The following is a 15768-nucleotide window of genomic DNA, read 5'->3' as shown; positions in this document are numbered from 1 at the left end:
AATAGAGGAGACTTTTTGAAAGGTTCTATGAAAGGCCCCATTGGTAAGATTAATCTTGCATGCAACAGAGGGTTGGATCTCTGGACTAACAGTGCAATCTTAACCATGTCTACTCAGAAGTTGAATCCTACTGAATTCAATGGGGTTTATTTCCAAAGAAATTGAGGTTAGGATTACAGCCTAAATTAGATGAATTTAGGCTCCCATTGATTTGAATGGCACATTCAGATTTACTTGCTCCATTGATTTCAATGGGACCTAAAGTAAACTAACTTCAGTCCAGTTCTCACAGAGTGCTAAGCCAAACCTTAGTTTAACATGAACATAAAAATTTGGAGGCTCCTGGAGAGCAGACGTAGGCCACTTTATTCGTCCTCCAGTACTACCGCAGCTGCTCTAGTAAAGGTAAAGGGTAAAGGGACCCCGACCATTAGGCCCAGTCGTGAATGACTCTGGGTTGTGGCGCTTATCTCACTTTACTGGCCAAGGGAGTCGGCGTACAGCTTCCGGGTCATGTGGCCAACATGACTAAGCCGCTTCTGACAAACCAGAGCAGCACACGGAACCACCATTTACCTTCCCTCCGGAGCGGTACCTATTTATCTACTTGCACTTCGTGCTTTTGAACTGCTAGGTTGGCAGGAGCAGGGACCGAGCAACGGGAGCTCACCCCATCACGGGGATTCAAACCGCCAACCTTCTGATCGGCAAGCCCAAGAGGCTCAGTGGTTTAACTCACAGCACCACTACTATGAACTAAACTATAGCTCACATGTTTTCCAAACCCAGGTTCACCCAGGTCTTTGGATGCAACTCAGTGTAACATTATATTGTAACATTATATTAGCTTGTTAGAACACTGTTAAAGTGCAGTCAATCTTCCAGTCACTGAGATAGAAAAGCATACAATTCATGTACAGTAGCTTAGACCCTCAAGGACATGAAGTCTAGACTGAGACACAAACTAAGCATCCATCCTGATATCCTTTGATAATCTCATCCAGTACCAAACTACATTTAACAAAGCATTGTATATTTAAGTAAACAATAACCATTATATTTCAATTAAAATTGATTACATAGTTTAACAAACTACAGTTCTCCAGTCATTAATCATATACGGTGAAATACACTAATATCTGTAAATATTATCTTAGCCAGGTTTGCAATGCATGTCTGTATCATTTACAGGTATTTGTATTTTCTCGTGCCAGAGAAAACAATAGGCTTCTTTTTAAGAGCTCAAAGAATCAGCTGCATTGCCACAGCAAGCAGAAACCAAGTCTCTCCAGTAACTGCCTGGAAGGGAATGTTTTCTTTTTGCTCGCATAAAATGGTTCAATACTGGCATCCTGTGGCCACACTGATTCATAAAAATATGATCCAAAAGCTTTGGAAATGTTGACTATCGAGTGAAAGATATTGCTTCCATTGCCTTATTCTCAGGCAGAGAAAAATAAACTGCTATAGACATCAGTTTTAATAGCAGGAAATATTCCTACAGAATGTCATGTGCATTTTAATTTTATATTCCTTTTACTAATGGCACTGTTTTTAGGTGATCTAATTTTATCATGGTTAAGAAGACAGATCATTATTCTCAAATCTGCACTGCCAAGTCAAATTATTTCACAAATTCTAATGCTAATTTCACTGATAACTATTTTGCTGTGTTCTGCTGCTAAGCTAAAAGTGGAATTACAGTGGTACCTCGGGTTACATACGCTTCAGGTTACATATGCTTCAGGTTACAGACTCCGCTAACCCAGAAATATTACCTCCGGTTAAGAACTTTGCTTCAGGATGAGAACAAAAATCACGCAGCAGCCGCCACCATGGCACGGCAGCAGCGGAAGGCCCCATTAGCTAAAGTGGTGCTTCAGGTTAAGAACAGTTTCAGGTTAAGAACGGACCTCCGGAATGAATTAAGTACGTAACCCGAGGTACCACTGTATCTATCTTATAAGATTCTTGTTCTGCTTTTATGTAACTAGATAATTGAAAAAGATCCAGTACACCTTGAAGTAGTGCAGTAAATTGAGAAGCAGAAAAAGTTCATTTTTCAAGTCAAGTCGTGAGAAGGCTGCCAACTTCAGAAGAAACTCTGTTATACTAGCACATACACTTAAAACAAAAGCAATCTTTGTGTTTTCAGTATAGGGATGACTAATTTGATTCTGGGTGAGAAAGAAAAACAGACTAAGTGTGGATTTTTTACAGGTGAAAAGTGCCTTTGAGAAATGGCACTTGCCTTTTGCCTTGCTGGGAATCACAAGCAGGGAAAGTGCTACTGCATTCAGGTCTTTCTTGTGGGTTTCCCACAGGCACCAGGTTGGCCACTGTGAGAACAGGATGCTCCACTATGGGCCATTGGACTAATTCAGCAGGCTCTTCTTATGCTTAAGTAAAAATAATACTTATTTTTTGTGGTGCTATCTTTAGCACCTAGGTTTGGGCCATAAATCAGCCCCGAATTTGCACAAATTACTTGTGGTATTTAGTACTAATCATGGAAATATTGGCTGCTGTTGACATCTCCTAGTAGTTGATCAATACTGATCAGAGATTAATTGCATTTGCTTTACAGCTGAACAGCTCTCTTTAACATTGATCAAACACAACCCAAATTCAGATGTTAATACATGGGACAATGACGGAAACAAACTGGGTCAAAGTAGGCTATTGGGGGTGGGGGGATATGGTTCTCTCACTATATGTTCTTTTCCAAACAGATAGAGATAGTCCATGATAAGTGCCAGTAAGGTAAAATAAAAGTTCAGTATCATTTACTGCTTGACCAGAGAGCATGGCCCCATGGCTTTTGTTAGATATATCCTTACTTGGGGAATTTGAGGGGAGATTCAGTAATTTGAAACAGCTTTTGTTCAAAGAGTATTACTTCAAGTTCTACTGGTACAGAATAACTGCTTAATAAATTGGCATTTACATTAAAAACAATGAGGTAGATGCCTTACTGTGGCAATGAAACTAGTGGATACAAAGCCTCCCAAAAAAATTAAAACTTGCAGTTTTTAGAGTTACTGTATGGTCTAAAGCTGAATGTACAACAAAGGGAATGATTTCCTATTGGCGTTTACTCACCTAACAGCCGTCTAAACCACGTTGGCTTCTTGTCCCATATGATAAAGAGGTAGTAGGCAGGGACGCCAGTCAGTGTAATTGCAAAGCCAATGCCAGTATTGACAGGGTCAGCATAAAGTGATAGTGCAACCATGAAGAGGCAGGTGAAAGAAAACAGAGCAGGAATAAAGAGCGGCACCTGGAACACACACCAAAAGACGTTATTGCAATACCCTGACCTTGGCAATTGAATGACGCTGGTATTTAATGTTCCATGAAATATAAATCGGATAAAACACAGGGGCACACTGCAAGTCTCATAGAAATACAGGTGTTCAGGACAGGCACTGCAAATACAAGTAGCTAAAGAGAGCAAATTAAATGCACTTTTATGTAATAGGCATCCCAACAGCTGCTTAATTACCCACTCAGACAAACACTACATTGCTATGCACAGTCTTTAAACGGGAAGTCTTGTAAATGCATTTTCTAGTACCGAGTCCCTTTCTCAAGCTTCTATTGGAGTGGAAGGCAGGAGCAACTGCAGCAAAGATGGTGCCTTTTGTAATTGCTCATTAGACTCAATTTTACAATGAAGGAAGGTGCCTAGGTTACGGGCTGCCTTTTAAAACCATTAAGTATATATTGATTTTCTTTCCCAAGTACAATAAATAACCTGGCAAGAGACTGCCAAATTAAATATCATTTTGGACATGGGCATTGATGGCTGATAGCATTATGGAGCCATCATAAACTTGGGAAAATATGTGTTTCTGTCATCACAACTGATAACATAATCTGAGATGATTTTAAAAGCAAGAAAATGCTGCAATATGAGTAACAGCTTCGGTTTCCAACAGCGATGCCTGTCACAACCACAAAAACCAATGAACAATAAAATCCAAGTAAACTGTCAAAAAATCCAAACCAAAATTTAATTGGGGCGGAGGGGCATAGCAACAGTGAGGAACAACATAAAACTATCATCCATCAAATGCTCAGGGCAGTAAGGCAGTTTTAAGACTACAGGAGCTACCATTTGGCAAACTGAGGCAACTGCCTCAGGCAACGGATGTGGAGGGGTGGCAGACTGCAACTCCTACTGGCTTGTTGTTTGCCTCTGCTGGCCTGGCTGGCACAGCAACTGCCCAGCAAGGCTCTCTGACTCACCTCCTCTGACTCTCATAGGAGGGACCAAGGCGATCTTTCCACAAAGCATTCTGGGTAGGGTGGCTGTGATATTACTAGTGCTGCCCCTGCAGTTTGCTGCAGCAGGGACAAATGATGTCTAGAATTAGAGGGGCAGTGGCAAAGCCAGTCTCACAGCCACACTTCCCACAATGCTCCACTTTGAGGAAGCACCCTATTGGACCTTCCTAGCGCAAGGCTGGGAGAGAGGAGGTGGGGCGCCTCGCTAGCGCTAGCAGTGCTGCTAGAGCAACAGGGAAATTAACGTTGCTGAGGAAATAAATGAGAGGGGGAGCAGCGCTGCTATTGCCATGAAAAGGAGGGGGAGTGAGGAACACAGCAGCAGGTGTTGCAATCTCTTACACCCGCCCTGGTTAGTGCCATATAAATATTTTTGTGAAGGCGTTGCTCAACAGTGGTACCACAGCTGACCTAGCCTTATTCCTAGTCGCCACCCACTGAAAAGACCCAGAAAAAAAGCCTTAGAAATCGATCTCATAGAATGGGCAAGTTTGTATAGAAGTAAGTGTGTGACTACAAAATATATTTCCATTAAAATGCCCATGGGGAAGAGGAGGCACACATGGTATAAACATTTATGTAAAACAGTCATATTCCTGAGGTTACCTTGAAAGGACGAGGCATCTCAGGGCGCTTATATCGGAGGTAAATCATCCCAGCAACTGCCAAGCCTATAAAAAGCCACCGGGCAAAACTGAGGAAGTTCAAGAGGCTGTAGAGATCACTGGTGAAGAGCATGATCATTGTCAGAGGGTGCTGCAAAATAAATTAAAAGGAGAAGTGTGCTTTATTGCCCAAACTGTTATTGCCGTATTTCCTTATATTAACATTGTGGTGCCCCCATAGCTCTTGGCATACTACATCAGGAGTGGGGTACTTCCAGCCCTTCTTGGCCTACTAGTGGTCCAATTTGACCCACAAAGCCTTTTTCCCAAAATCACGCCCACCTTCCCATCAGCAAACCCAACTCATTATGCCAGCTGATGGATGGGAGGACAAAGTTAAATCTAGTGTTGGGTAGGTTACCAAGAAAATTGATTCAGTACAGTGGAAGCTTGGTTTTCAAACACCTTGGTACTTGAACATTTCAGCTCCCAAACACTGAAAGCCCAGAAGTAAATGTTCCAGTTTTTGAACGTTTTTCAGAAGCCAAACGTCCAATATGGCTGTCAGCTATTGTTTCCAGGGCGCCTGTGCCAATCGGAAGCTGCGCCTTGATTTTTGAATGTTTTGGAAGTCAAACGGACTTCCGGAACGGATTACATTTGAGAACCAAGGTACCACTATATTTAAAAACAGTTAAAACAATATACCTTAACAGGAATTGGGCGGGTACTAAAAAAACATATCTCATATGTCAATGGCTAAGGTAAAGAAGCGTGCGTTTAGCATTCGCTGAAAGCTATATAGTGATTTGTGGAGAGGGAATTCAGCAACCTTGGGACTGCCCCCGAGAATGCCCTCTCCTAGTGATTTAGAAAGCAGCATTGTTTCCATTGTTCCTGTTGTGAGGATGTTTCTTTGATAAAGATGACACAGATAATGGAAAATTCAGAATCACAACCATATGAATTGCACATGAATTGCATTGTAAAAATCCACATGTCATCTTACTTCAACAGGACCAGAGGAGATAAATATGTTTATTTGGGAATCGGTGTTCTTGTTTCTAAATAACTTGTATCCAAGCCAGCACACTAAGGAGTACAGCTTTGGATTCTCCAAAACAAAAATATGAAAAAAGCATAGAAATCAGAAAACAAACATTATTTTATAACCTGGAACCAGTGCCCTGAAGGCAGGTGGAAATACCAATCTATCTATTACTGTTGTTTGCATTTTCTCTGCAAGATACCTGTAATGTGACTTCAGGGTCTTACCAGACAGTACACTAGTATGTAGCTTTTATGTAGAATTTTATTGCTCTGCATCCCTATCTAGGAAGATTCATTCCATTGAGAGGAGCTTAGCTAATCACTCTCTTTCAACCTTTCAAATAAAACATAATGAGGTGTGATTTAGGCACCAGCCAGCGAGAGTTAAATGCAACTAACAGAGAGTCAAAAGGAGGAGTCTCTAGAATAGATCACCTCTGTAATTAATTTCCACCCCTCACATGCATCTAAAGTATGAGATAGAAATAAATAACTGAGATTCAAGAAGTATTTAAATGGAATTTGAATCCTCCAGTGCAGATTCATGCCATGCAGCCTTGTACAGGGACATTTGTTTATAGGAATTACCAAAACAATGACAGCTGGTAAAGGAGTGTGCTTGCGAACATGAATCATGGACAGAATCTCAGGAAGGTGACCCTCGCGGGATGCGACGTAGAACATCCTGGTGGGAAAATAAATTTGGACAGCTTTTAAAGACACTCATTACCAAGATGAATGGAAGCAACTCACTAGAGGTGTAGAACACATTCAAAGTTATCCTCAGCAGTGCTGGGGTTTTTTTTACTATGCAAGACAAGCATCAGAAGTTCTGATGTAAAAGAAATTTAGAAACCTGGGAAATCAGCATGAACATTTCTACCTTCAGCCACTCTTAGTCAGTCTTCAAAAACAAGGGCCAGTTAGCATTGCTTCAGTTGAAGAAGAAGAAGAGGAGTTTGGATTTGATATCTCGCTTTATCACTACCTGAAGGAGTCTCAAAGCAGCTAACATTCTCCTTTCCCTTCCTCCCTCACAACAAACACTCTGTGAGGTGAGTGAGGCTGAGAGACTTCAGAGAAGTGTGACTGGCCCAAGGTCACCCAGCAGCTGCATGTGGAGGAGCAGAGACGTGAACCCGGTTCCCCAGATTACAAGACTACCGCTCTTAACCACTACACCATACTGACTACTGAAAACTACAGTTTTGTTTTCTCTCCTTTGAGCTAAGCCACTATCACTGCAATATTACAGCAAATGGGGGGGGGGGTGTTCCAACAGAAATTGCTGTTTAAATTCCATTGAAATGAATGGGAAGTGTGCAAGATTATAGCTGTATTCTTGCCCTGCCTCTATTCATTTCACTGAATTGTATTCAGTGGTATTGAAGTAAAGGAGAGGAAAATTCACTGCAAATGAATGCCATTATTTAATGTTGATTTCCCCCCTTTGAAGTAATATTCCCAGTTTTTCAAATTTTATGACTTTACCCTCACCCCACATTTGACTCACCTAGAGACAGCAAAGATCCCACCATTCATAGATCCGAAGCAAGAGAGTGCAACAAAAATTGGGACAGCCAAGGAAAAACTTCCCAGTAAACGTTCAGCAAAAGTCTGCCAAAAGAGAAGGAAAGACATATCAACTTAATTGGTAGAATTCCTCAATACCTTCTCCCATTCTTCAGCTTTAAGGAGTTCATCCAGTAAACTCTGTTTTCCATCATGATCAAGAAACTTATTCTGAAAATTTTACTCATTTCCATGATACATTCTACTATGACTTACCACTGCCACTGCTTGGGAAGCTAGCAGATCCTCGGGACTAATAGTTGTAAAATAGGCCACGTTGGTTAACACATAGCCAACTGTGACAATAACCATTGATGTGCAAATAGCAAGCGGTACATTTCTGAAAGACAGAAAGAAATTTACTGTTATCCATCTGCAGTCCAAAACTGAAACAATCTGGTTGGCAAATATATTTGATGTATGTCACTGCACTTCCATTGTGACTGATGCTTTTATATACTGGAAAATATTAAATACTGCAGGTCAAGCAACATATTTCAAACACCATAATATGAATAATCAGGATTGCATAAATTGCAAACAAGACACAAAATCTGCCTTGGCTTTCTTCGTAAATACTATTATCTGCCTGCTGTTGCTTACTCTGTAGAAAAGACCATACTGTAAGGAATTCTAACTGGCCTAATTAGCCATGCCATTTTGTTAATATGCAAAGATACGGAAGTCAAAGTTTTTCCTCAATACCTTTTTCTCTACAGGTAGCATAAGATTTGTTTCTGAGTCAGTGGGACACAGACACTCGAAAGAATAATCCTCAAGCTGTAGCTTCACGTTTATTTATGAGATCAAAGGGACTGGACCTGGGAAGCCAGGAATCATATCTGAGCTCAGCTATGGGCCATTGGGTTGCCTTAGGCAAATCATTAGCAGCTTCAGTTCACCTTCTGAAAAATGTTAATACTTATCTCAAACAGTTGCCTCGATGATGAATGAGAGGATGGCTCTAAAGCACTTGACACATTTAAAGTGCTTTATATAGATTATTAATAACAGTACTCTCTCCCGGCAACTCAGTTGTGAATATTACTGGTTGGATGTAAAGTACAGCTCCAGTAAATTTCCAGCAAAAGATATGATTGGAAAAATCAGGCCCATGAGAAGTGTGTGTATAAGTGAGTAAGTGAGATCAATGTATTCTAGAAATTCCAAAATTGACAGTCACCACTGAATTAAATATAAACTATTTAAGGAGAAAATCAAATATTTGTTTGTAGTATTCAGCACAATCTCACAGGTGGACCTCATAAGATAGCACTGAACAGAAGTAGAAAGACACACAAACAAGATGGCTATGATATTTCACACCCGACAAGCAGGATGATCCTGAATGAACACAATAAAAGCTTTTCTTTTCTTTTTTGAGGAGGCACAACAGTTCACTAGAACTCCAAAAGACAGAATTCAAAATGCCCTATGTTAATGGCTTTGTAAAGTCACGTTGCCATTTTGAGGACAGGCATTACAATATAAAAGGAAGGCATTACAATACAAAAATCATGCAATAAAAGCTGTGCCCTCAACAACCAGTCTGCAAAATCTACTTGATCCATCCAGACTGGTGCTTCTCCCATCACCTCTCGAACCCATAAAACAAAGTTGCACAGGTGTGTGAGTGCTGTTTCTGCTCATCATTCACCCCTGCATCCCACCTCAACTGAGTTGAGGCCGAGACATTCTGTGGGAGTGGAAGATGGCATCCACAGCAGCCTCCTGGCATGGCACTTCTTCCCTCAGTTTGTGCTTATGCCATGATAAAACCAATCTGCACACACTAGAATTGTCAGATTACACCAAGCATAGGCAAACTCGGCCCTCCGGATGTTTTGAGACTACAGCTTCCATCATCCCAAGCTAACAGGACCAGTGGTCAGGGATGATGGGAATTGTAGTCTCAAAACATCTGGAGGGCCGAGTTTGCCTATGCCTGGATTATACCCTAGAAATTCTTCCTATGCTTTTAAAGCAGGGATGGGAAAGATTTTTTGGTCAACCTTCCAGAGGCCACATACCAGTGCTGGTCAGGGCCACATGTATGCCATCTTGGGTTCCAAGATGGTGAGCCCTTGAGCAGCCTCCAAAGCAGTCCTTCAAATAACCCAGTCCCAAAGACATTTAAGGTAGGCCTTATTACCCTGTCGGCAATCTCATGCTCAGCCATGCCACCTTTTCAGCTCCATATCTTGGACTCTCTGCTCACATTTACAGCACTTATCAACCTTTAGAGAAAAAGCTTGGCGAGACACCTCTAGTACACATCTTAACGCCATCTTCTCTAAGAGTAAAAGTGGATTTACAAAGCAACTGGGGAGAAAGCACTCTCAGACCTGCATGTATTTGGCAGGCAGAGTCCAGGCTCATTATGCTGAGTAGCACTAACCCCTGCTGACAGACGGGTGGGGGTGGAAAGATAACGAGTCAGCAAGTGCCATTCATTTCTCTCTGCTAAAAGACTGAGACTCTCTATGTCCCCAGAAGCCTTGAGCAGAATAAGAGGTTTCGTGACCTCTGAAGTATGAATGCTTTAATGTAAAAGTGGTACCTCGCCTGCCTTCTTTCACTCTCTCAATACGACCAAGTCCCTAAGGGGATGCAATCCATTAGCATGTAACACCAGCCAGTGTTACTTGTTAGATGGTGGCGTACAGCAAAACAAAAACAAAAAAACTTTGACAAAAAGCAGCTACTAATACTAATATGAAAGACCTGGTTTCCTGATTTCAGCAATGAGACGTTTTTATTTTCACCTTAAAAGTTATACTTCCCTTTCAATCACTGGGCAGTGCATTAGCCAACATCACAGCTCTGGTGCTAAAATACCATCTAGCACCTTTAAAAGACACCCTTTCTCTCACCAAGGTATTAAAATTGGCGAGGGTATGCTTTGTGTAATGACGCAGTCATTTTAAACTAAAATTCCCAGCACCAATTACTGATTCATCAGTTAATTATTTGCTCTTAAATTCCTTTCCATGTCTCCAACAGCATTCATTGCAAGCAAGTAGCAAGTAGCCATGTCTGTTATCTTCCACACACCCTGAACAGGTACATGGGCATACAACAGAACATTTTCTTGGGGTACAAACTAAAGTCCCCAAAAGGAAACACTGAAATAGAAAGCATTTAAAAGAAAAAATACAAATGCAAAATGTCAGGAGATGATGATGGAGGGAGGGAGAGGTATATATATATACACACACACATAAACATCATAGGATTTATAGGAATTCAGTCAATCTCACCATAGTGGGGGAATCAGAATTGTAGAGTAGGAAGGAACAATGAGGATCATCTAGTCCAACCCACTGAAATGCCCAACATGGGGCTTGAACCCATGACCCTGAATTTAAGAGTCTCATGCACTACCGACTGAGATCTCATTTAGGAAGACTGCAACCAGGTGTATGGACTGTCTGCTTAGTTTGACAGTTAGGTAATGCTGGCGGGCAATTGATGCTTCTTATGGGCCTTCAAACAGAACACTGTCTGCTGCAAAGCAGGAAGAAGAAGAAAGAGAGTTTGGATTTGATACCCCGCCTTTCACTCCCTTTAAGGAGTCTCAAAGCAGCTAACATTCTCCTTTCCCTTCCTCCCCCACAACAAACACTCTGTGAGGTGAGTGAGGCTGAGAGACTTCAGAGAAGTGTGACTAACCCAAGGTCACCCAGCAGCTGCATGTGGACGAGTGGAGACGCGAACCCGGTTCACCAGATTACGAGTCTACCGCTCTTAACCACTACACCACACTGGCTCTCTGTGACATGTGGCCACCCTATTGCTACCTTTCCGACAGCATTTAGCATACCCCAAGGGAAAGTCTTGCCTTTCCTTGTTAACATAAAGCAATGCCCCATAGCCATTAAGCAATGGGATTGTAGTTCCTGTTTTTAAATTAAGCAGGTTTGGGATGATTACCCAGTAAAAATTACTGAATCAATCTACCATGTCAAAATAAAAGAAATCCAAAATAAATTGGGACAGTATCAACTGAGCTTTGCAGTAATGGCCAGAAGTTAACGTCACAGCTGAGTAAACCTTAATCAGCAAGCGTCTTGTGCTCTTTCACATAGCTACAATGACAGCAAATGAAGTCAGAGCCATTATTCTGTACTTCCAGACCATTTACAACTTTAGTATGTCAAAAAAAATTACCACCAGAGGCATTTCAAGAAGTTTCTGTATAATATTTTCCTACAGGAACTTACATAAAGGATCTCAAGTATCTTTATTTTAAAGAATGAGGCAAGCATTCCTATGCACTGTGTATGTATGTGTATGGAAAAAGTAAACAAAGCCTTCTCCTCCCCCCAAAAAAATTTTTGGGAAGAGCTGGTGGCAAGAAAAAAAAAAAACCATTCTTCGCCAGGCCAATATGTATGATATAATCCCTTGCATAATATAATCCCCTTTCAATTTCCCTTGCAGAGATTTCAGGAAGCTTCATATGAAACACGCAGGACACTGCCACCTACGAGTGTCATGTGTCCATACAAAAATAAATTATGATGGGTAGACATAAATTATTATGGATAGTCAGTCACATTCTTTATATTCTCTTGAGCACTTCTGGGTAGTACTCAAAACCATCCTCAATCTGGTGTATACATGGCCTGTATGTATAAACTCGGAGCAGGGCCTTCTGTGTAGCTGCCCCTTTTCTGGGGAACAGCATGCCAGTTGCGATGTGGCAGGTGCCCACTATCTGCATTTCCAGAACCAATTGAGAATGTATGGAGATCTGGATGAAAACAGAGCATACACTGGCTCTCTTCAAAGCCTGCTGCTCTGCCCGCACACATAATTTCAATCCATCATTCTACACTGCTTATTTACAGAAAAAGTGAGATTGCTCTCTGTTAACCTAAACTCTTTCCTCCTGCATTCTTCAACTCAGAGCATGCATTATTACGAAAGAAGCTATTTCAGTAGCTTCCCACCCTTCTTCTTAAGTAGTGTCCTTCCCCTTCACCTTTTGCAACAGTGAATTAAATGGAATATGATCACAAAGGACACAAGTGCCACCCTCCAGAATAATCTTGCACAAACATGCTAGTTAGGAAGGCAAGGACTGTGCTTTTTATTTCAAAGATATGTATTTACCAGTACTCCTGACCCTTATTGATGCATATTTGAAATGCTAATGCATGTATTTCCTGTAATTTTTATTACAGTGGCCTTAGGCTATAAGTGATGGTTACGTTGGTTATTATGAAAGTGTGAAAAGAAAAACATTTTGCTTTCCCTTCAGTCACTGTCAATACATTTCATTCCTAGAGTCAATGGGTTTTGAACGGCAATGGATGTTTATGGCCTTGCAGCAGCTCATCCACTCTAAATTGAGGAGGCTGTGCAAAAAGCCGCTTCTCGCCCAACATGAACAAATACAGGGGAGAGGGAACAGGATTGCAGATTCTGTGCCAACTTCCAACTTCCATGAGTTCATTTGAATGTGTCAAGCTCAGGGGCAGAAAATGCCATCCTGCTCTCCATAGGCTCACTGAATGTGAACATGTCATATGAACAGATAGCAACACTCACAGGAGCCAACTCCTAGGGGCTGTGGGGGCCTTGCCCCCCAATAAAATATTTGAGGAGGCCGGGGGGGAGGGCAAAGTTGATGGGCATTGCCATTCAAATGGTGTGCATGCATTGCATCATGTGATTGATTATGTGGGACGGGACTTAAGGTAAAGGTAAAGGTAAAGGTACCCCTGCCCGTACGGGCCAGTCTTGACAGACTCTGGGGTTGTGCGCCCATCTCACTTAAGAGGCCAGGGGCCAGCGCTGTCCGGAGACACTTCCGGGTCACGTGGCCAGCGTGACATCGCTGCTCTGGCGAGCCAGAGCCGCACACGGAAACGCCGTTTACCTTCCCGCTGGTAAGCGGTCCCTATTTATCTACTTGCACCCGGAGGTGCTTTCGAACTGCTAGGTTGGCAGGCGCTGGGACCGAGCAGCGGGAGCGCACCCCGCCGCAGGGATTCAAACCGCCGACCTTTCGATCAGCAAGTCCTAGGCGCTGAGGCTTTAACCCACAGCGCAGGGACTTACCTCCCCCCCAAAAAAATTTTATTCAAGTTGGTACCCCTGGCAACACTAGGACAGAAGAGGTCAAATAAAACTTTGACCCCAAACCTCTATGGCAGGGATGGGGGAACCAGTACCCTACTCTATGGAGCAGTGGAGTAAGACGTACATCACAGCAATCGTAGTAATTTGCATCTTGATAGTAAGATAGATATTATTATCCATTATGTTCCTGGTTATACCTGGTCAGATCTGAGGAGGAGGCATTCCTGATCATATTGCAGACTGGCAGGATGCCTTCTTATTGCATCTTGAATGTGGCCTCGGTAGTGGTACCCACTATCTGGAATCGCCTTCCATGTGCTGTTTGTGAGGCATAAACAGTCTCAGGTTTCAAATGCTTCTTCGTTCAAGCTTTCCCTGGCTCATAAGGTTCATCTCTCCTCTCCATTCTGATTTGTTTCAATGTTTTGCTGATGGTTTTATTAAGAGATGTTCTATTTTTGTTGATCTATTTCTTCATACTTTTGGTCGCAATACCAGCTTTTTTAAAAAAAAACACCCAACATCATAGATGTTTAAAATTAGATTCCATGAAGGGGATGGAAGGAAGTCTCAAAATTTGGAGAATCTCTTGACACAGATATGTTTTTACTAGTTTGTGTTTTTTTCAACTTTGTATTTGTAAAACCAATAAAAATGATTTCTTTAAAAAAACCCATCAACATGACCTTATTGTGTTTTATGTAACCCTCTTAGGGATTTTGCATATTGAGTGGTATACAAATATTATTAGTAAATAAATAAGACAAAGCAATTGAAGAATAAGAGGTGGAAATGGGACTAGAAATGCACTATTTTGTCTTTTCAACATACCAGAGGGCATTCCCATTGAAACACCATGACTAGGGACAGTATTTCTTTCAAATTATCCATATCCCATGGGCACAGACTTAAATGCACTCAGTGATATTTTGCCTTCAGTGGCTTATGGTATGCACTGTTATGGAAAGCTGAAATAAATTCATATATAAAGGGGGACAATCTACATATAAAGGAGTAAGGGAATTTATTGTGGCAACTTTCCAAAATATTTTATTAAGGATGCATTAGAAATCCGTAACATTCAGACCATTAATCCAAACAGGATCAAGTGGTTCTAGCTTTTCTACACTGAACAGCCCCGAGACACATCTTCGTGCACAGATTTCCCAAGTCTTAAAAACAAATAAAAGTATGGTGGCACAATTACAAAAAGGATGAAGGAAGGAGTGAGAAATATTTTATTGCGCTAGATTCTCATGTGAATTTAGAATGATTAAATCTCTGAGCACCTGATTTATGAGCAAGAATTACAGTGCCCCCAGCCAAAATCATTTTAGTAGGGAGAGTGTTGGGGCTGAGAGAGAAAGAGAAGCTTACCGAAGTTTAATATCAAACTTACCGGCAGCATTATATGAACAGCGCTAGGCAATGAACTGGCATTCACTCTTGTGGACCTTAGAGGTAGAAATAAGGGCATTTGAACCAGGGAAAGAACAGATTGGGTCTCACAGCACTGGGAAGCTGAGCCAAGAGAGACTGTATGCCACATATCAATAACATCACAGCCAGGGGAAAGGGATGGGAAGCATAGCAAAGGGAGGATGATCGTATTTAGAAATAAACTAGCCTGTCAGATTAGCCTGTCAGATTTCAATTTCCTGCCACTGTAATTATTGCAGCCTTTTGCCTGCAGATGAGCTTGTGACATAGACTGCTTTGCGGGTTGTGTTTATCGTGAAAATCTGCTTCAAATGTAGAAGACAAAACCCCAAACCTTTTCATTGCAATAGAAGAGGCTGGCTAGGCTGCTCAACCTGACAATTACTCTGATGGAGCTTTTGGAACTAGTAATGGGCATACAAAACATTTTGTTCAGATGTAGTACAGTGAGGAAAATGTTTCTAACAGTTCCCTCTCTCTTTAAAGCAGCCCGGTATTTTAATAATAGATTTTGATGGCTCCAAAATACAATTCCTTGAGTTCATATAGGCAAAAACAAAATAGAATCACCATTTTCTGGTTTGCTACATTACACTCCATCATCGCTAACAGAGCTGCCAACAAGGATCACAAGGTGATTTTCTGCTGTATCCTGCCATGTGCATTGCAATCCTATACATGTCTACTCAATTAGAAGCCTCATTCATTTCAGTGAAATTCA

General features: G+C 41.5%; 1 protein-coding gene and 1 long non-coding RNA gene across 2 annotated transcripts in view; one reads left to right on the top strand and one right to left on the bottom strand.

The window, feature by feature from the left end:
- LOC310852612 overlaps positions 1-15768 on the top strand; it is a 280641-nt gene that overhangs the window by 37178 nt on the left and 227695 nt on the right. The window lies entirely within an intron of this gene.
- SLC7A11 (solute carrier family 7 member 11) overlaps positions 1-15768 on the bottom strand; it is a 51604-nt gene that overhangs the window by 2078 nt on the left and 33758 nt on the right. The window contains exons 7-11 of the mRNA XM_083757214.1: positions 7734-7857; positions 7459-7562; positions 6534-6630; positions 4897-5046; positions 3103-3280 (exon numbers count right to left, since the gene is read on the bottom strand). Of these exons, the coding sequence (XP_083613340.1) occupies positions 3103-3280; positions 4897-5046; positions 6534-6630; positions 7459-7562; positions 7734-7857 (653 nt within the window). The remainder of the gene's footprint in view (positions 1-3102; positions 3281-4896; positions 5047-6533; positions 6631-7458; positions 7563-7733; positions 7858-15768) is intronic.

The sequence above is a fragment of the Podarcis gaigeae genome (genome assembly GCF_964106915.1).
Source record: "Podarcis gaigeae genome assembly, chromosome: 9".
Lineage (NCBI taxonomy): Eukaryota > Metazoa > Chordata > Lepidosauria > Squamata > Lacertidae > Podarcis > Podarcis gaigeae.
Note: the sequence above shows the minus strand (reverse complement) of the source record. Positions and strands in the feature narration are given on the sequence as shown.